The sequence below is a fragment of the Periplaneta americana genome, chromosome 3 (assembly GCF_040183065.1).
Source record: "Periplaneta americana isolate PAMFEO1 chromosome 3, P.americana_PAMFEO1_priV1, whole genome shotgun sequence".
NCBI lineage: Eukaryota > Metazoa > Arthropoda > Insecta > Blattodea > Blattidae > Periplaneta > Periplaneta americana.
The window spans coordinates 119092346-119117123 of record NC_091119.1 but is presented as its reverse complement, the minus strand read 5'-3'; the positions used below and the strand labels follow the sequence as shown (position 1 = coordinate 119117123).

Here is a 24778-nt window from a genome sequence, read left to right as displayed (position 1 = left end):
TTTTATAATCCTTCAGCATTTCCTGTTTAACATTGATAACCTACCCACTCCTTACTATTGTAAACTGTGTCCTCCTATTTCAAGTTCTTGCTTAAGACTGAAAAATCTTGGTAAGAGGGAAGATACAAATGATCTCGAGTAGGATAGAAATGTTTTGTTACAAATTTTTCCACTGCACCATGGTGGTGTTTCTGTTTCAGCTAGTACATACATCAGAGAATATGTAGAGCTTTTTAATATCTGGGGAGATGGAAGTAGAAATGAAGTGATGAAGAAGAGATACAACTTCATTTGGAGTCTTTCGTCCTTGTAATTCTGTGTATGGATAAATGTTTTTTTTAAGTAGGTTATTTTACGACGCTTTATCAACAGCTTAGGTTATGTAGCGTCTGAATGAGATGAAGGTGATAATGCCGGTGAAATGAGTCCGGGGTCCAGCACCGAAAGTTACCCAGCATTTGCTCATATTGGGTTGAGGGAAAACCCCGGAAAAAACCTCAACCAGGTAACTTGCCCCAACCAGGAATCGAACCTGGGCCACCTGGTTTCACGGCCAGACGCACTGACCGTTACTCCACAGGTGTGGACTGGATAAATGTAGGACTGATTATTTGAAGTTGTGTGTATGCCAAACAGGAACAACTAGAACTGAACTTCATGAAACATTTCTGTCACAGGAATTTGTGGGAAATGTACATTTTACATATAGTCGAAGGTCATTGTTTCCACATTTAACTCATTTTCAACCTTTTCAGTGTGAATTTTAAATTGGCGTTAGAACTCTTTCATCTTCTTTGATGTACCTCTAGCTATGACGAAAGATCCCTTATCAAAGTCTCATTTTCTTCTACAGCAAGCTTCGTTTTGAGATTTTCTCATGTTGAGTACACATCTACTTTTGGTTTCCCGAATGTTTAATTGAAATTTTCGTTGTAATATTTCAGGAAAAGTTCATATTTTGCAGTGCACTTGGTGTCTTTCATGCCTTTTGAAAGAACTTTCAAAAAATTTTCCTCTTCATATTTTTGGTAAGTATTCCAACCACATTGTTCAAATAGTGAGATCACTAATTTATTTTTAATTTATTTTTCGATAATGACACACAAGATATGGATGTGAATGGATGTGTTCCTCGATAGTTGCTATTGTTTCATCAGAAGTACAATAGTGGTTAGTATGTTTTTCTCGCCCATCTCTTCAGCTTGTAGGTATTGAAATCTGTTCCTAATAATAACATGCAGAGCAGTAAATGCTTCCTGGCAATACATCGATTCAGTAGGTCCAACATGCACTTTATAAACAAACGTACAGTCCTTTGGTTTACTTATTTTGTCATTCAGTACTCATTTTCTTTAGCACTGTACAGGTATTCAACTTAAAAGTTCACAGAGGTAAGTGTCCTGTGTATTTGTCTCGGATATATTTTTGAATGAAGAGAATATGTGTTCCTGCTCTGTGTCTGATAACTTGCTGAAACATTTCCACCTCTACTCCGTTTCTGGAATCTGTAGAGTATAGGAGACTAAACAAGTCCTTTGTGCAAGTGGTGAGTGGAAGGGGCCAGTCCAATGACTGCTCTGAGGAAAAGCATTGCTTGAAGACGAGCCACCCTACCTATCATCTTCTGCCATGCGCATCATACCCCTCAGTAGGCATGAATTGATGCAGCCCGCAACACACTCCCACCCATTCACTTGTCATCGGCTCCACCCAAATGCGTCAACTTACTCTACAGATTTCAGAAACAGAGTGTACATAAACAGTCTGGTGCCAGCTTTCGTGTCTCAATATGTTCACCTTTCCAATTAATATGCTCTTTCCCAGAAGTCTTTTCTGTCAAATTACATTATGCTTTCATGATGAAGACTGCTTCATTTTTTTGCCACCCACCGGACTTTCCATCATCACTTGAAAAGCCATTTTCATTCATTATGTATCTAAAATATATACACACGTCATTAATTCGTGTTACTATATTATAACATGAATGCTACATATATCACTACAAAAATCATTATACAAACCTGTATTATATTAAATCAATGTTGCAATAAATGAGTAGAAACGTACAATAATTTTAAGTTTTAACACAGCACTAGAGGAACACTATCTTCACACCACAAATGCCACACAACAATTAACAGCTCATTTCCCACTCAACTTCAAGTCATTCCTAGCGATATCTGTTTCGACACGTGGACTCGAATGATTTTTAAACACAATGCATGAAAAAGTACTGTTTAAAATCATGTCCTTGAATGATTCTTTAACTCAGTGTTGTTTAGTCAACTGTCCGAAGACAGGTCTGAACTCCACAAGTGATACCAACATGGCATCACTTATGTGGAAACTAGGCTAGGAGATAATGGGGTAGAATGGCCAGTTTCTTTTCCTCTGCATTGCATACATCACCGATTAGCTACATATTCCAATAATCAGACTGCAGATGTATACAAACAATTATTGTTCTTTCTCTGACACATATCGTCAAGTGAGATGTATTGATACATATCAACCAGAACCTCAATCAGAGGTATTAACTCAATGGATGACAAAGAAAATGAAGTAGCTGGTTGTATAAATATCTCAATTTTGGTCAAAAGTGAACTTGAATGGTTTTTGATCTCACCGCTTCAATTACAGAATCACTACAACCTTGCTGTGTACCTTACTTAATAAAAGAAACTTTGGTATTTTGGAGGTCCATCATTCTGCACTTATTAGATGGCATATGTGCACAGGGTGTGCTACAGGAAAACATATTTTCGTATTTGAAATATTTGTAAATCAGCAGTGGTTGTTACTTAAAACTTATCTTTTCTTGTTGCATTTAAATTTAAAAATTGATTTCAATAATGTGTCATATCATTTACTTACATTTGTGTATAAATTGTAGGTGGTGATAAACTGTGCTATACTAAAAGGGCTGAAGTATAATCAGGCTACGGCCACATTTCACCAATGGCGTGATAACAAACAAGTTTATGGACTCAACTTCAGCAGTAAAGAGGATGCTGACTCATTTGCTCGTGCCATGTTTCATGCTCTCGATGTAAGTACTCTTCTCTTAATTGAGAAAAGAAATTCTTTACATGCAAGACCCATATTTCTTTATAAACGAGTAATAATTTAAGATGACAGAAACCTTTGTTGAACACATTGCACTGTATTAGCTTTGTCTATTATGTTCGGTTTCATCAACATTTGTTAAGTAGGCAGTTTAACAGATGTTGAGTAACAATTTGTTGTATAACAATCTGTTAAAAATAATGCATTTCACAAGTCTCTTAGTACCATGTTAATTGATGGACTGTTTTAAGTCATGATCGTTATGGTATGTAGTAAGATTTTCAGAAGCCAATTTGTGCATGCTACCTACAGCTCGCACTGCATTAATGTTTTTTTCATTTTCTGTTATCTTTCAGTAAATTCGCTGAGAAATTCTTTCAGTTTCAAATTCCATTCTATTGCTGAAATGATTGAAGAATGTCCCATTATTAAAAACTCAGAATATAAAGTAATTATGTCTCATTAATAGGTTTGCAATACATTTTGAAAAATGTTCTCTTCGATTGCAGTAAATTTTGCTGATGTTTCCTTCAGGATGTGCCATTTTAATATGTTTTTAGTCATACCTAAAATGCCTGACACATAGAATATTTTATTCTTTTGGGTTTCTAAATCCTGCAAATATAATATTGTAACTTCATTACACAAAACAACAATGTAATTTATTATTTCAACAGTAATTCCTTTCTACAATTCACCTTAAACACTCTCGTCAACAATAGGATTTGCACTCAACACAGTATTCGTTATTGCACTCCACAGACGACAATGACAATTTACTTGGATTATTGAGAACAATGAACTGTTAATTTTAACTAATGTTCACAAAGCACTATTTACAAATCAGAACTGTCAGTTCTCAGTTCGTTTGCCTTGGCTAGTAAGCTCTTCTAGCTCAGTCACTCGGTATCTCGAACCACAGACCTTCAGAGACAGTCCACTGAACCTCGAACTCAGGTCCCCCAACTGCGGTCCACTGCACTCGAACTCAAGTCTTCCAACTGCGTTGCTTCCGCCTAGACCCTCGGACAGTTGCGGACACACACTCAAGTCGAACTCTGGTCTGGCTTCACTGCTACACAAGACTGGCTGGCTTCCTGACCAAAAACTGAAAACTCCTCTCGAAGGCTGGTTTCCTTTTATTTGCTAGGCAACACTTCGCGAGCCTTCGATCTCTGGTCGTTTCCGTCACTGGACGATTCGGTTTCAAGAATAATCTGTCACGCTGCTGCTCCCCCCCTTCACTTCGCGCAGCAGTTTGCTTTCTTCCCCTCTCGGCAAGCACCAGATGCGTGCGCAACTCACCCGAATCACGGCCGACCTAGCCCTTCCTCCGCCGGTTGTGAGATCGAATCTCACGTGGCCGTCACAATATATTGCAATCTCAAGGCAGCAATGGCATCAGCAATTTTATACATTTTATTTAATTTGCAGTGCTCTAAATGCCTGTAAATGGAATAAGTTTGAAGTACAGAATTTTAAGCTATAAACAGTTGCGTATGGGATTAGAGTTAATGGAGCCCAATCCTTGCATTCAAGTGTATTTTGTTCCTGTACATATTGTTAAATTCTGAATTTCATTATCCATGTACGATTCAAGTTCCAGGGAACAAAATATGAAAGTTTGATATGATCTAATAACATCCAACTTGAAGATAAATCTAAGAAATTCTTATTCAGCATTTTAAATATACAACAATTTGTTCCAATTAGTTATTGCTTTAATTGGTTTATTTATTCATTCATTCAGTCATTCATTCATTTATTTATGTATTTATTTATTTATTTTATTGTAATATTTAGAAGAAGTGATGCTAATTGCAACATTCAAGTAGGTCAAATCTCCATTTTTTTTATTAGTCATAAGGTGCATTGTAAGTGAAGACAGAGCGTACACCCCTTAAAAGTATGAATTTCGTTATCCATTGTTATTGTAAACTTGCTTTGGATTTTGCACTTGACTTGTAAACCAGTTGTTCACAGTGTCATCAAAAAATTCTGTGCAAATGCTGTAATACACTAGAAACTTTTTCAGGATGCTGTAAAAAAAGTGTGATGTGATTGGTTTAAACATTATAATAAGCACTAAAGTGCTCTTTTTTTTATATAAAAAGTGTGAAATGAACAGTCTGGCAAGTGATCTTTCACGTAACTAGTGAATTATTGTATTAATTTAAAGAAATAGAGAATCTTGCCAAAATATCAGGTAAGTTGCTCAAAATGTCTTTCCTTACGTTCTATACATGAGTTCAGGAAAGTCCAATTCACTACTTATCGCAGCATTTCATGCAGCGTGGTAAGAAAGCTGGCAACTTGGGTTTCCTTTAAGCCTGGTCTAGAACAAAATACATGTTTTTTTTATTTTTTTTTATTTTTTTTTATTTTTTAGCAGTTACTGCATTATGCTAGCACTTTTCATTGTCAGTCCATTTAATTAACTATCTGAACTTTATTGAGAAATACGTATTTTTAAACATGCTGCATACACAGTATGGCAGTGCATTTTCCTTATTGAAACATATCTACTAAAAAATGAAATCATTGAAGTTGTATTTACGCAAGTTTCAGTGGTGCTTCGCAGAGACTACACAATCATCTAACATTGTGTTGTTAAATAATTGAATATTAATAAGGACGAAATAACACTTCTAATATGTTAGATTAATGAAGATGAACGCCGAGTGTTCCACAACTTCATACATCACTGTTACATGTGTATACTATAAGTAGAACGTAATGGAGGACATTTTGATAAACTCTCTGAAATAGAGGTAAGGTTATCTCTATTTCCTTAAATAAATAATTCACAAGTTACGCAACAAATCACTTGTAAGTCTATAGTGTCACAAAACTGCAAAGATGTTATCCATGAGAGTTTTTAAGTTATTGCAGTGAAAGTTTGCATGGTATTATATTTTATACTTGTCAACAAACTAAAAAAATATAGTTGTGTTAAATCTGCATAGTATACAATTGCAGAAATGGCGAATATCGATAATATTGTAACTTTTATATAACAATAATGTGTGACTTTTATTTCTAACTTCACACACCCGTCAACAGTGGGTATTTCCACTCAACACAGTCGTTAGTTATTGCACTCCACAGAACGACAATGACAATTCACATGTATTATTGAGAAGAACAACAATGTACTCCTAATTTCAACTAATGTCCATAAAGCACTATGTACAGAACAAAACTGTCAGTTCTCAGTTCACAGTTCGTTTGCCTTGGCTAGTTCTTCTAGCTCACTCACTCAAGTTCTCTGTACGTCGAACCCAAGCCTTCAGATACAGTTCACTGCACTTCGAACCCAAGACTTCCAGTTACAGTTCACTGCACTTCGAACCCAAGGCTTCCAGATACGCCACACTTGCCTGGACGCTGCCACAGTTACAGGCTCATTCGAGTTCACTGCACGTCGAACTCAGATCCTCGCCTGGTCGCTGCCACAGTTTCGGTCCTCCTCACGTCGAACCCTGGTCTCGAAGGCTGGCTTCCTTGCTCGCTCGAAGACTCACTTGTAGACTGACTGACTTCCAAAGACTAACTCAAACTCTGGTCCACCTCGCTCGCTGCCCAAAGCTGGCTCTCTCTCTCTCTCTCTCTCTCTCTCTCTCTCTCTCGCTACTGACTACCTAACGGACTGCACTTGTGGTGTTATTTATTTACCATGGCTGTCTAGAATGTTCTGCGTCGCGTAGCTTCTAGACCTCCACAATAATTGGTTTCCAGACGTTTCCTCCAGTCGCAGTCGCTTTTCTTCCCTCTCCCTCTGTACCGCGTTTTCTCTCGTAGTTTTCCCTTCCTCTCGCCTTGTACCGCCCCACAGCACCCGCCGAAGCTCGAGTCTCGTCTTCCTGTGCCATCCCTTCTGCCGGACGCGCGCGTGACTCCCGCGGCAACCAGACACGAGGAGAATGTTCCAGACAGGTGCCACAATATGAAATTTCATGGATACAGATTCATTCATTTTTCAGTAGGTAAAAGTACTTAAAAGTGTGTATCTCCCCTTAATTCCTGGATGACCAGTGCGCAGTTTGGCAAACATATCTAATTTCAGAGCATTGTGCACTGAAAACAGTTTCCCCTTGTTCTTCTTTATGTTGCAAATACAGTTTACACTCATCTTGAGTGTCTTTGTAAGATGGCCATCCTTCCATCTTGAATATACTGAATGAGATTAGTCAAAACCAGATCCCCTTTTGTTTTTTCTGCTATCAGCTTCCATTGTATTTTTGCTATAGGAACTCAACTAATAGCGTGATTTGTTCCTCAGTCTCACCATCATAATTTGTGGTTGTATCACATCCAAAAAGACCAAAAATCTCGCGATAATGTGTCTGCCAAATGCATTTTTTTGCAGCTGCAAAGAGACTTTTTATGCAATAGTTTATTGACCAGACCAATAAGAGGTTTGTGGTCGGTCTCTACTCTCACCTTTTTATCCCCAAAGATATACTGTCTGAATTTTTCAACCCCAAAACAGACCACAAGCAGTTCTTCCTCAATTTGAGAATATCTAGTTTGAGTTTCAGTAAGTGCACTTGCAGCATAAGCAATAGCATGGTCGTCTTGGAGAGCAATCCCCAAATCCTTAGTGCTAGCATCTACAGAGAGAGTCAGTTGTTACACGAGTCAAAGTATGTTAAAACTGAAGCACTTGCTAATGAATTATTAAGAATCTTAAAAGCTTTATCATGAGACTCACACCAATGAAAGAGAATGTCATCTTTAAGCAATTCATGCAGAGGAACAGTGTATTCTGCAAAATTCGGTATGAATCTGGATACATAATTAATTGCTCCAAGTGTTCTCTGCAGTGACTTTTTATCATGAGGAATTTTTAGACTCGTAATAGTCTTGAATCTATCCGGGGTGATTGTAATTTCATTAGGCGTAATTGCATGTCCTAAAAATCCAACCTGGTTGCACAGGATTGCATTTCTTCTAATCAAACTTAATCCTAACTTCTGATGCTCGAGAAAGAACCCCATCATGCTCGAGAAAGAACCCTGTCTAAAAAACTAACCAATTATTCCTTGGTATTTCCCCATAATAGAATATCATCCTGAAATGTTATCACATTTTCAAGGTCTTCAAAGGTCCTAGAAATAACAGTATGAAATATCCGTGGAGCTGAGTTTAACCCAAATGGAAGTCTTAAGAAAGCATATCTTCTCCAAGGTGTCTGAAACGTACAGAGTCTAGAACTTTTCTTATCTAAAGGTGGCATCCAAAATCCTCATAAGACATCCAGTTTACAAAACCATTTAGCATATAACAGTTCGACCAATATTTCATCACTGTTGGAAAGGGATGATGAACTCTCTTAATTTCTTTATTAAGATTTCGTGGATCCAAATAAATCTTAAGTATATCATTTTTCTTTAAGACAACAATCATTTGATGTACTCAGTCAGTAGGTTCAACAAATCTTTCAATTATATTAGTTTCCTTCATCCTAGCAAATTCCACTTTTACTCTTTCTAGCAAGATATGTGGAATCCTTTGTATTGGGGATATTACAGTCTGTACCCTCTTCAGTTTCAGTTTTAACTGTGTAAGGAATACATCCTATTTTCTCATCAAACAAATGTAAATATTTAATAGAAATTGGGTTTCCATGCATTGTGGACAGTTGGCCTGTATTAACTCTACAAGTTTTAGCCTTTCAGAAGTATCGAAGCCTAAAATATATGAACAGTTATTTCTGGTATTCAGAAAATCAATTGAACCCTTAAAGATTTAAGTGTGCAAATTAATGTGCTTTTACTGATAATAGGAACTGTGTGTTTAATAAAATAAACTCTCATTTTATTTGACACAAGATCACTTAAGTCCAGACCAAAGCGTAGATACTGATACTTGCTCATTGCATTACATGATGTTCGAGTATCCACTTTGAACACAACAGGGGTCCCATGAACTTCCAGATTAATCATAAACGAAAATTCAAAAGAATCACCTGTTGTAGATATAACCGGTTCAGAAGCAGTGTTGAAATCACCATCACTGTTAGATCCACCTGTAAGAATGTTCTCTTCCATAGTGTATAGTAGTTCCACCCTGACATACAGACTCTGGCAAAATTATTTTTCTTCTGACGACTGCAAATTTTGCTGAAGGCTGGCTAAACCCATAAAACTTGCACATTATCTGATCAGTTTTCTTGTCTCTCCCCTTGGATTGTTTTTACTTGCCCTACTCTCTTTTGCCTCTAGATGAATGGATGGTAACTTATCTGCTCTTGCTTTATTACTGGCAATTGAATTTGTTCCACTTGACTGGAGACCACTGCCTGCATTTGACAAATATTCAGAACACTTGACGAAGTCAGTCCATCAGTATTTAACAACCTTTTGTTGTAGAGACTTGCCGAGAATGCCCATCACACATATGTTTTTTGTAAGTTCGTCCAACAAAGTTCCAAATTTACAAATTTGTCTTAAATTTCTGAACACTGCCATAATATTCCAGTTCACACTGCTTACATATTAAAAACAGGAAGCGTTCATGTGCAATGTTACATTTTGGCAAAAAAAATTTATCGAAACTAGTTAAATTACTTTTTCCAGTTTCAGTGAGATTAAATGATTAAAAAATATCCTGAAATAATCATTGCCACTGAACAATAAAATTGCTATCTTACTTGTATCATATTTGCTCTCATGATATGCAAGCAATGCAATTCCATTTGAATTTGTTTCAATTATTTGTCATATTACCCTCCATACAGGGCGAAGTTAATGCTGTTGTTTCAGCCATATAGTAAAACCTAGAGTAAACCATAACAGTATTCAAATAATAATGAAACAATGTCCCATCTTTAACCATTAATATTAAGTCAAACACAAAAGTTTAACTGCTGCCACCATGTTGTGTTACTAAATTTAATAATAAACATGAGCAATGTCAGAGCCTTTTTTCAGTTACAAGCCGAAGGCATACGTCGGCAACACTGTAATTAACTGTCAACTGGAGGCCTACTTTTCAGAACATGTGTTTGTGCTGATGCCGATTTTCAATGTAAATTAATGTTACAATATAAGTGTGTGTCGAGGGAATTATGTTCGCATTCATACCAAACGTTAATTGTTGATGTATTAATAAACTAAGTGCATGTTGGCGATAAAAACAAGACAATAAGTGAAAATATGGCTGCAGTCGTTAGCAATTTTTACGGTTATTATTAATGACAAAGTGATTGACAATTCTTCTAAATATTAAATATTGTATAAACTACATTTTTATAGTCTTTCTTGTGGTTTGTGGTGTATCAGAATTCTAGCCAAATTGTTGGGTCTCGCCTGCTATATCAATAAAGTTACGCCGTTTATTTTCAAGTTCATTGTAAACAGCTGTTTTGTGATCCCATAAATGTTACAGTTTTGTTGAAGATTCGGAATGCCAGAACTACCTATAATTTGTAGGTGCATACACTCAATTTGTTGGTTTTCAAGGTAGGTTTATTAATATTATTTCTTTCGCAATAAATTAGTTATAAACATGTTTCTTTTCACTTCGTATTTACAGGATTTAAAGTTCACTGAGCTTACACTAATTGGCACATACTTCATAAATAATGATATGTTTTGTTACGTATTATGTTGGAGGTATGTTTCTTCATTTTTTCATAGATCTTTATACTTGGCCTAACTATATTTACATCCTCATACTTTATAATATGTCAATAGTTTCCTCTGTACATTTTTATTTTATTTGCATAATTTACATTCTTAGCTTGTTTTCTGTAGTTATATTTATTTAAAATTATTCCGTATTTTAAAAAGTTTATAACAAATAATTTAGGATAACAGTATTGTTATGATGACTGGCCAGGTTCAAGCTAAAACTAGCTTCTGGGCATCTGAAATATTTATATAAAAGCACGACAGATAATCACATGAAATTAAAATGTATATGATATCCTAGACCTTTCAAGTCAGAGGTGAAACAACATAAAGCAGCAAAACATTGTCAATTTACTAGCCACATAATGGTTAATTGATTGGAATAGGGTATTGCGAAAGTATGTTGTTATTTTATTTATTTTGGTACAAGTAACATTTCTTTAAGTATTTATTTATTTTGCCTTGTACCATCAATAAAAAACACGTATGCTTTTAATTTTTTTTTTTTTTTTTTTTAAGTTATAAGTGGCTGTATGCAAGTGCTTATGCGGTATTCTGAAATTCAAATAAAATACCATTTTGGATTCCATAATAAATTACGTACATCAATACACTGAATCTTGATCATATGCACTTAGTTTTGTATCAATTAATGTCGAAAATGTACATGTGACAACGAAATCAAAGCACTAAAACCTCAAATGTCATATGATGAAAGAGTAATGGAACGGAGATCCCGGCCAACTAGTCACTCATAACAAGTGCACCTCAGCACATGTGTGGACTTCGGTCCTACGTTCATAGACATCTATGGCATAGTGCAGAGGGCGGCCACTAGAGGGAACCCAAGAGTTGGAGCTTAATCTGAGACGATTCTGTCCGACGCCGGGGTGGTATCCGGTGTGGCTTAGTGGATAAAGCATCAGCACGTAGAGCTGAAAACCCGGGTTCAAATCCCGGCGCCGGAGAGAATTTTTCTCCGTTCCATTACTCTTTCATCGTATGATGACGCAGAATATCTGCATGGAAATATCATATGTACTTCGGTACATTAAAATAATATATATCTCAAATGTCATGCTTTTATTTCGCCTCCGCCCACCTCCACTCCGCGTTGCCAAACCTACCCATGCTCTGGCTTGTAACTGAAGGTGGCTATGACAATGTAAATTTCATAGATATTATATTTTATTTAAATTCAGGAATCCTGCTCATAACAATCTTTCAACAATATAATAATTCTTTATATAGATAAAGATAAATATAATCAATAATCGATACATCATTTATACAACATTAAAAATAGAGGCAGCATCTATCAGTACATTTATTTGCAGATAAATAAGCATAATCATTTATTCTTGACACGATTATTTTATATTCTTCACCATTTAGGTATTTTCGATACAGCAAATTGTGCTTGGAAAATATGTTTTCTTGACATCATCTTTAAAGTTTAATAACTTGTTAAAGCTTTAATAGCACACAAATGAAATATTAAATCATATGTTAAAATGAAACTGGCCATTAATTGGATCTCTTTTAATTAAATGATTTAATGCATAAATATTTTTTCACGAGGATATAATATTCTGTTGCACCAGGGTAGGGACCGTATTACAATGAGGATTCCTATTTAAGAAGCATTAAGTATAATTCTACAATCTACACTAAGGAATTTTTACGTAAGAACTTTAAGAAACTATATACAGAAGCTGATTTTGAGTATAAATTTGCTTATTTAGATGCTGAGTAATTCCATCTCACGGACAATGGGACAACCACCCATGCCACCTGTCACTCAAACCATGTACCAGCCCACCAATAACGGACAATATGAGGAAGATATGGGATACAGGTAATAGCCAATAATTGCTTCTCTTCAAAATAATTTGTGACATAATTGTGTTATTTGCATGTTGTATAAAAAAACTGACTACTTGCCTCTTTTTTTATTATTATTATTGTGCAGTGCTACAACATTTCTTACAAAGGGTGCCGAAAATGCATAATGTATTTGCAAGTAATGTCATACTAAAATATTTTAATTGCGTTATATAAGTCGAAAAATTTTAACCAAGTTTGGTATAACTTCATGATGGCATTAACTGTTTGTCAGTTGCTGCAATTTTTACTTTCCATTGTCGTCAATTAGGAGCGTTATTACTGTCTAAGAACCATTGTGGTCTTCAGAATTCCCTTGTCCAGAAAGGAAATATTATGTTAATTTCTAAACATATTTCACTTTTTTGTTCCTCATATGCCTCAGTGTGCTTTGCTAAGACATCCTTGATTAAAGATAATCTCACAAAAATTGGAAAGTATGAAATTAAATTATAACAGAATAATTCCTTGTAAAAATGTTGAGTTCCTTAAAACACTTTCTAAATAAAGTGTGTGAATAATTTGTTATGTAAATGAATACATAAATATTATTGTGACAACGGATTTGCACTAATTAAGAGTAAGATTGTATTTTAGTTTTTCCTTTCTTAATTTTTTTAAGTGTGACACTATTATTTTACAATCATTGCATATAGCAAATAATAGCATGGTCAGTGGTCATGTTCTTCGTATTATATATCTGACTGAAATATTTTTAATTAGCTACTATACAGTATTTTCAAGAATTATATATGAAAAATATACCTTTTTTTTTTAACTGGCTTTTTAGACTATTTTACGTTTTATGTACTACAGCCATTAAGAAATTATTTGAACATATATTGTTTGAATATCTTAAACTTTTCATCTTTCTTAATCCTTCAGCAGTATATTGCCTTATGTGTTGGAATCAGTGTGTGAGTGTAGGGACTGTGAATATTTCTCTGTCCCCAGTTCTTCCTTCTTGTAGTAATAGTCTTTCTACATATGGACCTCAAACAGTGTTGCTTTACATGTATGTGATAAATGTAATGCTGTGAGCAAGGAATGCTTGTGGGTGGGGTGGTTTGCATTGTTGTTGCTGGCTTGCAGTCAGATGGTGACGTTGCCGAGAGTTGCATTGTACCACCAGGCGCCATCAGCTGCCCCTGCCCCACCGCGGATACCACACTCTGAGGTTGGCCCCAGTGGACCAGCAAGGTACGACTTGGGCACTGTTAACATCATGTTGCACCTGTTGACTCTCCAGGGTTGTATTGTATTGAATCATGAATTGGGACAAACATAACTGTCAACTCATCTTTCTTTATGTAATGAATCTGCTTAACTTCTCCTTATCTGTTTCTTTGTATTCTCACTTCGTAGATACTGTAATGATAGAATTGGGTCATTTCATGCTAAATCATCACAAAAAAAAGTGCACCGGACATTTCTACTCGACCATCTCAGGTTTTCATGAAATTTGGTCGGAAGACAGAGGACAGGAATTAACTTACATGATCAGAATTTAAGAGTCATTGATGCACGATATTTATATAGCAGATTTGCGTACATGATAAAAAAAAATGCAAAATTTTTGCTTGCATGCTATACAAAAACAATCAGAAAAAAAATCAATAACTTTGCTTCTAATTGAGGTCGAACCTTCATGTTGAGCTTGCAGTATTTTGAAGCTAAGAGAATATAGTTTTCATGAAATATAGTATTAAATTTTTCATTTCAAGGTCTCAAAACGTGTTCTTTGACCTTGAATATCTAAAAAAGTGTCTATTAAATTTTTTATGGAGGGGGGGGTTATATTAAACATTTAAACTGATTTTGTCTTTGGTATAAATTTTATTTTGGGATGGCTTCGGGAAGAGGAATAAAAAATTACGAAGTATGAGTGTACTGTATAGTAAATTAAGCCCATCTTGCACCAAACGTGCATTAATCACACAAGTTCAGACTTGTCTGAAAAGTCTCTTTTGCTTTATGATGGTAAGTAAAGGGTCATTTCTCTTTTTCAGAGAAATTCAGTTATCAATTCAAAAAGAAAAGGAGAAAGGGAAAATTTTATAATTTTTTCTATATTTCGGAGAATTTTATGACTTTAGAAGAAAGTAAAAAATAATATTCTAGACATCGCCAACAACATAAAATCAATAGTTAATTTCAACAATAAAATGCTAAGTCAACCAACTGTATGAGAAACTGTGACTTTTGAACATTACCAACAATTGCTTTAAACTAGATAATCTTGAAATTTGAGTGTGAAGAACTGTTAAATAAATTGAATGATAGTGAAAAAGACATTGGGTGGTATGAATAAAAAGACAATAATTACTTTTTTTACAAAATCTAGTAATTACTATGAAATTTATAAATAAACTTGTTATTTTTGCTGGGTACTCCTGTTTCCCCTACTGCCATTCCACCATTACTCCATTCAATGACGTGCAGTCCACCCAAGCACTGTTTGGGCAGCACTGATTGATTATAAGATTCACGATATCTACATAAATCTATTATTAAACTTTCTGTTTATTTAATCATAATGTCCTGAAACGTTTCTAAATACATTTTGAGTTGCGTGATGGGACTTTATACAATGCACATACTGCGGTCCCGAGCTGGCAGCAGTGCTGAATGCAGGTTAGCATGGAAGTTGTTATGACAACCGACGTCATCATAACTTCTAACCAATGAGAGACGCCTCACAAGACTGTAGTAGATGCATATACCCCAAGCAGCCGGTAGCCTGCCTGGACTGGCTGTGTGCGCGAGTCGAATGAGCGTAAAACACACTGTTTCTCTCACGTTTATTTGTACCGGTACTTTGTAGTTACATTGTGTACGTGTATTAAAGTGCAATAAAAAGTTTTGATTATGTGTGGTGATAATAATAATTTAATTCAGCAACAAAAGCTAAATACAGTAATTTAACTAAAGCAATACGGGATCATGATGTTGCTATTGCACATATTCGTGCTTCTAATGCACTCACGACTTTTGGAACTGTGAATATTGAAACTGAGCTAAGTGACCAAACACAGTAAAGAATTATTCTACATAATAAAAAGGTAACACGCAATAGAGACATTCTGAAAAGGCTTATAAACGCTGTTTGTTTACTTAGAAAACTAGAACTTTCATTTAGAAGAAACGGTAAGTCGAAAATGTCCAACAACCATGGTAATTATTTAGAACTTTGGACTACACCGCCCAGTATGACCCTCTTCTAAAAAATCATTTGGAGACATCTACAGTATTCGAAGGTGTATCAAATCGTATTCAAAATGATTTAATTGAGTCTGTTGCCAGTGCACTTAATAAGGAAATTAAACAGCAATTACAGAAATCTGATTTTTTTTGCCATATTAGCTGATGAGACAACTGCCATCTCAAATAAATCACAATTTCCTCTCGTTTATCGATATACGATTGAAGGAAGGGTGATAGAGCTGTTTGTGTGCCTCCGTGATGTAAGTGAGGATAAAACAGCGGCAGCACTTTCTGATCTTATTTTTGAGACATATTCAAGACTTTTCAAACTGCAGTAAGAAACTTGTTGGACAGAGCTACGATGGAAGTGCAGTGATGGCCTCTTAATTACATGGTGTCAAGATAATATTGAGGTGTCTTTTCCACAAGCTCTCTTTGTTCACTGTTATGCACACTGTTTAAATTTAGCACTGTCCCAAAGTGCTTCAAGCATTCCTGAATGCCGTATATTTTTTGCTACTCTTTCTGGGCTTGCAGTGTTTTTCTCCAAATCATCAAAGTGCACAAAATTTCTTGATGAATTTCTGGGTCGATGATTACCACTTATTTCCCCAACAAGATGAAATAACTTGTCACAACTTACCAATACTTAGAGTAGTCTTTTATAATAGAATTTTCAATTTTAGGCAGTAGTTGCAGTAGGCCTAATCTTACAGATTTTGTAAAAAAGAAATTGGTACCAAATACCAACGTATTTTTATAATTAGTAAGGTTATAAGTATTTGAATCAAATATAAATAGTAAGAAGGAAAAGAAAACTTGACTACGTGGCTTCCTGGGTAATCTGTTGGGCCACCGCACGTCACTGACTCCATTAGTCATCATCTTCATTATATGGTGTTATTTAGTTAGCCTAATATGGTGCACCTTCATGACAGTCCGGTCGAGATGGGTTCCTTCATGTTGGTGACTGGGGGATGCAGTGGTGACTTTTGTGCTGTTCTTTTTATACATTTATTGTGTTATCACCACCTAACCCTTTTTGTTCTCTTCACCAGCCACCATTGTATGTGGAACGCCCACCACATCATCACAGCCATTTTCACCTTTCCGTCCCCGCTGTATAGATTTGCCACATCCACCTCCAAGATGGAATTTGCTGAGAATGCCTGATTAGGCCTCATATTTCTTCCCCTTCTAGCTGCTTATATTCATTATTAAGTTAAGTTTCGTAGGCTTATAACTCCTATCTCCGTGGTCCTGTCCCACGGTTTGAGCTCGACTTCTGAATTATTTGACCTGACAAGGCGTCCAGCAACAAAGCAATAGTGTAACCTTCACACTGCCCCTATATGCAAGTCTAGGTGCGGAGCCCGGACCAGTGATCATGTACATTCACGTAGAGCCCCAATGGGGACCCAGAGCGATTTAGACACCCTGGTGACCAACTGTGCTTGCCAGGGCAGATATATTGCTCCGACGTGTTACCGCTGACAAATAGATGTTGCAGTGTAATCAACCACAAGTTTCCTGAAGCTGTGCAGTCTCGGATTATTCGACTTTTGTGGGCGAGCTTTTTAGGAGATGGGTCGGAGTTAGCCAGGTAGTCCTGTGGTTTTTTATTGTAGAGTGGGGAGCCACAGGCGGTTGTGGGGGGGATCTCCATGGCCGGCACAGACCATGACGAATTTTTTAGGTGTCTTTTCCTTTCACCTTCCCCCCTGTGGCAGGCTAACGCCGACGGTTCTGTAGGGGGGGGGGCAGTTTCAAAATTGCCTCTTCGCGCTTCTCCCCCCTCCCTTAAAAGTGAATAAGAAACAAAAGTTGGCAAAAGATATGACTGGTTGTCATATGATAAATATTGCTATGAATATGGACCCCGAGAAAGTGTAAGTTGAAGTGTCGCCTCCGAAATTTATTAGCATAACACTTAATGGATTGGATAAAACAATGAAAAACATCAGTCCATTTTACATGAGATGCGCACTCAACGGACTCAATGGGAAGGTCAAAAATGCAACTCCATTACGCAATGGTAGTCTGCTCATCGAGACTGTATCTCCAGAACAGAGTGAAACGCTGTTGAAAGCGAAGTTGCTGGGGTCTTACCCTATTAAAGTCGAACAGCACTCCTTTCTGAACACCATGTGGGCAGTGGTGCATACGGATTCTCTAGATGATATGTCTGATGAAGAGATCCAACTAGAACTGGCAGAGCAGTCCGTGTCCAAGGCTTATCAATTATTGCATAAGCGAGATGGACGGACTGTTCCCCTGAGCACAGTCTTTTTGACCTTCAAAAAGTCTATCCTACTAGAATACATCTTTATCGGGTACGAGCGTGTCCCTGTTCATGCGTATGTGCCAAACCCAATGCGGTGCTTTAGGTGCCAAAGGTTCGGGCAGGCCCAGAAACGTTGCACTAACAATATCTTATGCGCAAAGTGCAGCAGTAGTGACCATGGGGATTTCCCAAGTCCCAATGCGAGCACTGTGTCAACTGTTCCGGGGACCACGCCACTAATTCTAAAAATTGCCCGAAGTATATGGTGGAGAAGGATATACAAGAGTTCCGAGTTCGGGAAAGTATTATGATTTTCGAGACGCGTAAGCGCATTTTTGATCAAGAAAAGAAGATGACGGAAAAGTCCTATGCATCAGTATTGCAGAAGGCAATAGAGGGAATTGATGCTTTCACACAAACTCCACCTTTTGCATGTATACCTGGGAAGCAAATTGAGACTGCAACCCAGACATATGTGGATGTTGCCACTCAGACTGCTGAGTCAGACGACACGTGTGGGCTTGACCCTACGTTCCTAAAAAGGTGGCTGCCATGATGGCAGAGAAAGATTCTAGGCCTGGTAGAACACCAGAACGTCGCACTTCTTGTTCGGATGGTGGGTCGAGATCACACTCTCGATCCTGTTCTCGATCAAGATCACAATCAGGAGTGCGATGAACTGTAAGTGAGTTGCCACAGTCGAAGGCTAAGCAGTCGCACTCAAGGGCACCAAATCATAGAAAAGATAAGAAGAGAAGATCGCCTGTGAAGCCACCATCATGATTTAGCTCCTCGCAATGACTCATATTGTACAGTGGAATGTGAACGGTATATGCAGCAGATATACAGAACTTCAACAATTGATCTATCATGAGAACCCTGCTATTTTATATCTTCAGGAGACACACCTCCGACCTGAATACTCCCTGAATATCTCAGGATACAATATTTACTGGTACGGTCATCTTGCCGGTATTCAGGCCAATGGAGGTTGCACCATTCTATTAAGGCACAGTCATCAATATTAACACTTCACATCAATGTATAGCAGCTACAATAACTCTATCTAGCATTCAATTTTCAGTAGTTTATGTCTATATGTCCCCAGATACATCTTTTACAGTGAATGACGTGGAACACATTTTATCGCAGGTATCTGGGGGATTTCAGTGCATCTCACCACTCTGGGCTCTAATTCTGATTATGACAGAGGAAATAAAATAGCAGAGGTATGTACTCGTCTAAATATCATTACCCTGAATTCCCGGGTAGCAACACACCTATCCTTGGCTTATGATACTTACTCCATGATAGATATCTCCATTTGTAGCCCAGTTTTGTCCACGCATTTCGAGTGGTCAGTGATTCATGACCTACATGATAGTGACCAATACCCCATCCAAATGTGTATGTCCATTTTACATCCTGCAGAATCTCGCTCTCCAAATTGGGTTATTAGAAAGGCGAACTGGGTCGAATTTTCGGAGCCCATTTCATTCGATGATAACAGACATGAAAGTGTAGAACACTTCTCAAATGTAGTGATTAAGTTGGCAGAGTTGTCTATCCTCCTGTCATCCTGCAGGCCAAAGCGCTTCTCTGTCCCCTGGTGGATGAATGCCTGCAGAGATGCAATCTGAGACCGCAAACCTGTCTTACGCCAATTTGAGTGCCATCCAACCCAAGAAAATTTTGTCCAGTTCAAATGTCTTCGAGCCGAAGCTCGTTGCACTGTGTGCGATGCTAAGAACACATTCTGGACAAACTACATCACTTCATTGAAAAAGAACGTCCCAGTTAACATTGTATGGGACGAAAAATGGGGAAATGTAGTTCTGTAATTCCGAGCCTTCTGAATAATGACGTAACGTCCACCAGTCCCATAGAAATTGTTTAAATATTTGCTAACAAATTTGCACAGATAAGCAGCTCAAGAAATTATGACCCAGAATTTCTAAAAATCAAGATACTGCGGAAAAACTTCATATCTGAGGAGCTGGAGGCGGTATTAGACACATTTTCTGGCCCTGACAATGTCCATAACCACATGCTTCGCAATCTCCCACCAGCTGGTAAATCCTTTCAGCTGGCAATGTACAACAGAATATGGATTGACGGGATATTTCCATCTACTTGGCGTTCTGCCATTGTTATCCCAGTCCAAAAACCAGGAAAGGATCCATCTTTACCTGGAAGCAACAGACAAATTTGTCTCACCAGCTGTGTATGCAAGGTTATGGAGAAAATGATAAGAGTAAACGTCCGATGTGGGTATTTGAATCGGAAAATCGATTATCTAATATCCAATGTGGTTTTTGTAAGCACAGATCAGCCACAGACCATCTAGTTCGGCTGGAGACCGTCATTAGAGATGCTTTGCTCAAGAAGGAGCATCTTGTGGCGATCTTCTTTGATCTAGAAAAGGCTTCCAATATCACATGGCGTCATGACATTCAGCAAACTCTGGATGATTGGGGACTTTGTGGCAATCTGCCAACATTTATTGCGTAGTTCATGGCAGAGTGGTATTTCCGAGTTCGAGTAGGCACCACACTTTCTAACGAACATCTCCAAGAAAACAGTGTTCTTTAGGGGTCTGTATTAAGTGTTCTTCTTTTCTGCATTGTGATCAATGGAATTGCCCACTGAAGAGTACATATCTTCTCTGCTGTACGTCAATGACTTCAGTTTATACTACAGCTCCCGATATCTTCCATCATTCGGTCGACAGTTACAACTGGTCATCAACGTATTGTCAGCATGGGCTCTTCACAATGGGTTTAAACTCTCCACTCTGAAAACGCAGTGTGTCCACTTCTACAACCATCATGGACTCCATCCACATCCTGAACTGCATCTTAAAGGTTGGAGTTGCAATATACAGACACTGCGAGATTTTTGGGCCTTATCTTTGATTATAAATTAACGTGGGAGACGCATATATGTGATTTGAGAAGGCGTTGTGAAAAGTTCCATAAACATTTTACACCTTTTGTCAGGGGTTCACTGGGATGCTGACCACATAGTGCTTTTACGTCTTTATCGTGCTCTTATCCGATCAAAGCTGGATTATGACTGTTTTATTTATAGCTCAGCAAATAAATCGAAGTTACGTCTTTTAGATACTATCCATCATCATGGGATACGACTTGCTACAGGAGTCTTCCGAACGAGTCAGATAGAAAGCCTTTTTGTGAAGCGGGAGAACCATCTCTATATCGGAGACATAATGTCTTCTGCTCATATGCTGTTAAGCTCCACTTGCAGCCTGAGCACAATTCTTAAGACTCCTTTCACCATTTGTCTCTTTACTGCCGCTATAGTGAAAGTTCACAGAGACTTCGTCCAGCAGGTGTCCTGTTTCATTAGCTGCTCTCTGAACTTGACATCCGTTTACCATCAGTTCGCACACTAGAGTATACCACCACTCCTCCGTGAATTATGCGATGTCCCATGTTTGATGTAAGTCTGAGTCAGAGTTTTAAGAATTTTACACCTGCTTTTGCTTATTTACTTCGTTTTAGTGAACTTTCATCATGATTTCCAAATTATTCTTTAGTTTTTCCTGACGGATCCCGGCTAAATGCTAGTGTCGGTTGTTCCTTCATTGCTAATGGACAGATATTTAAATATAAATTGAGCCAATATACCAGTGTATTTACTTCTGAACTCTACACTTTTTACAGAGCTTTATTGTTTTTAATTGGACAGCCCCGTGACAGATTCCTTATCTGTTCTGACTCTTTTTAAGTGCCATTCAGTCTCTGCAGTCTTTGAATTCCTATGATCCGCTTGTGTTCAGAACCCAGGAGCTTTTCCACACTCTCCTAAGCTCTGATTCTGAGATTGGAGTAGTGTGGATTCCAGGTCATGTTGGAATCCCTGGTAATGAGGCAGTGGCTGCTGCAGCAAGAGACAGTGCTATGAATGGATCTCAGGCATATTGGCGCGAGACGTGGCAAGACATTCAAAATTACTTGAAATGTACAGTATTGTGTCAATGGGAAGGAGAATGGTCTGCACAAGAGGGAAACAAATTACGAAATATAAAGAATACTGTTCGAGTTTGAGATTCATCCATAAGAGTGTCATGACACGAAGAAGTTTTATTCGTCCAGTTGAAGATTGGCCAATGTCGTCTAACACATGGCCATCTCCTATGTGGCGAGCCTCAACCGGAGTGTGATATGCTGTGTACCACTTACGGTCGAACATATTTTTTTGCATTGTGGGAAATATGACTGTGTCCGTCAACAATATGCAATTCGGCCAACTCTATGTGACGCCCTTGGAAATGATTTTAATTGTGCAAATGCAGTTTTGAGATTTTTATCCAATACAGGCTTTGATAAGGTGATTTAGTTTTTATTGACTCGTTTTACTTATCGTCCGGACCCTTTACATCCAGAGGTTACATTTGTTGTTTTATATTTGTTTTGAAATGTGCCGTATAATTTGTCTTGGTTCTATTTATTTTATTATTTTGTCTCTTCTTAAACACTAACCAGGGTTTGAGAACTGCTCATTTTTATGATTTTTTAGAAATCACCTTGTTAATACTGCATTTGTGTACTTCGTTTTTAATGTGACAAAGTTTTTTAGTTCGTGTTAGCATTCAGCTTGTTGTATTATTTGTGTTTTTTTATTTTTGAAGAATTTTAGATAAGGGCGCAAATAGCCACAATAGCTGACACGCCCTTTTTAAACCTCATTAATTAATTATCTTCATGGCAGCTGAAAGAGCTACAAGCTTCGGTGCATTACCCACTAGATAGTGATGTTTGAGTGAATGACACAAGCCAAGTGCGGCCAATAGTTAAAAAATAAAAATAAAAAAAATGTTGCTTGATAAATTCTGTTATTCTTAGTAATTACTGAGAAACATATGCATAAACCTTATTAATTAGTTTTTAATTCCTTTTTCTCCTTGCCTTCACTGAGGATAATAGTAGCATGCCTCATGCGTGAATTCTCTGTATTAGTAAAAGATTTGCTGCGAACTGAGATGGCTGCATTCATCTGCTTTCGCGAAAAAATGACATATAGACCAAAAGGAATAATTGTCGAAAAGTGATTTCGGAGGACTGCATAGGTTTTGTACAGAAAATGTGATGTGGCTAAGTGATCATTTCATTAGATGAAATGAAGAGACACATGGTAGCACTCCTTCTTCAGAGGAAAAAAATTAGGATTTTTTAAGATCTACGAGGGTTGTTTGAAAAGTTCATAGCCTGACAGAAATTAAACTAGGATTACTCTGAAACAATGTTTGTTTCTCAACATAATCTCCCCATGAGATTCATACACTTGATCCACTGATCCTGCAATGCTGCTATACCCTTGTTGTACACAGATTCCTCGATGTCTGCAAAAAAGCCTTCTGCTCCTGCAATAACCTCTTCATTGACAAAAATTTCTTCCCAGCCAAGTGAGTTTTAAGCTTTGGTGGGGGGGGGGGGGAGAAGAAGAAGTCTGAGGTGCGAGATCTGGTGAGTAGAGGAAATGCGGCAACAATCGAACTGTTGTTCATGTAATTTAGCAACCACAATTGTAGACGTGTGAACAGCTGCATTGTCGTGTTGAAACAACACTTTCTTCTTGATCATACACAGCCTCTTCTCACGAATTTTCCCTTTCAGTTGCTGCAGAAGATTTGAATAATATTGTTCTCTGCTTTGCTAGATAGTCAATCGTGATTATCCCCTTTGAATCTCAGAACATGGATGCCATGACTCTCCCAGTCGATTGAACAGTTTTGTTTTCTTTGGAGGCAGAGAATCACTGTGCTTGCATTGTTTCGACTGCTGTTTTGTTTCTGATATGTAGTAGTGGATCCAGGTTTCATCAGTGGTCACAAACCACCTAAAAAAATGGGTAGTATTTTTCTCGAATCGAGCCAGGCAATCCCTCGAAATTTGACATCAGACATGGTGTTAACAAATGTGGAACCCACCTTGCAGAGACCTTGGATATGTCCAAGACATTGACTAAGATGTGGCTCAGTTGAGGTACGCATAGCCTCTCTGATTTCCCGCACTTTCAGTCAGTGGATTTTTTCTACAATTTCTTCACTTGTTGCTATTACTGGACGTCCACTGCAGTGTTTTCACAGTCGAGAACACTGGAGTGGATTCCCCCAGTCCATGTCTGCTTTAATTTCTGCTGGAAAGCATTGTCTTTAGAGGAAGTAAAAGGTTTTGTGACTTGTGTCTGTAATGATGCCTGGTGGTTAGGTTCTGTCATAAATGTGAATGTAACCTTACTGGAGATTTTCATCAGTTTCCTACATCTCATCATATATGTATCCTCATCAGCCAGACACATTGAACATTCCAAGTAAACAAGTCACTAAGGTTGATCTACGCACTACAACTGGGTGAACTTACACAATAACTACTGCGGACTCTCAAAGCTCAGAAGAGACACTGCAGAGGAGGAGGCACTAACTGCATTTGATTATAAATTGTCCTGGATGTTGTATATAGCATTAAATCTCATTCTCGTACTTGGTAATTTCTGTAAATTTATGCTAAGTTATTTCATGCTCCCGTTCTCAGTAGTCATCCAGAAATTAAATTTATACCAGAAAAATGCACTTAACTGTTTAACCTATTCCCTCCCCCCCCCCCTCCAAAAATTAAACACATAGTTTTTTTAAATGTTCAAGATCAAAGGCAACATCTTGAAAGTTCAATATTTG

At 37.5% G+C, this 24778-nt stretch overlaps 1 protein-coding gene across 10 annotated transcripts in view; it reads left to right on the top strand.

Moving 5' to 3' along the window:
* The window catches only part of ena (ENAH actin regulator enabled), a 182063-nt gene that overhangs the window by 102241 nt on the left and 55044 nt on the right, over positions 1–24778 (top strand). For 8 of the 10 annotated variants that reach the window (XM_069821430.1, XM_069821424.1, XM_069821425.1 and 5 more), the window contains 3 exons: positions 2897–3052; positions 12452–12564; positions 13683–13790. In XM_069821430.1, the coding sequence (XP_069677531.1) occupies positions 2897–3052; positions 12452–12564; positions 13683–13790 (377 nt within the window). The remainder of the gene's footprint in view (positions 1–2896; positions 3053–12451; positions 12565–13682; positions 13791–24778) is intronic. The other 2 variants (XM_069821428.1, XM_069821427.1) reach the window with 1 other exon arrangement.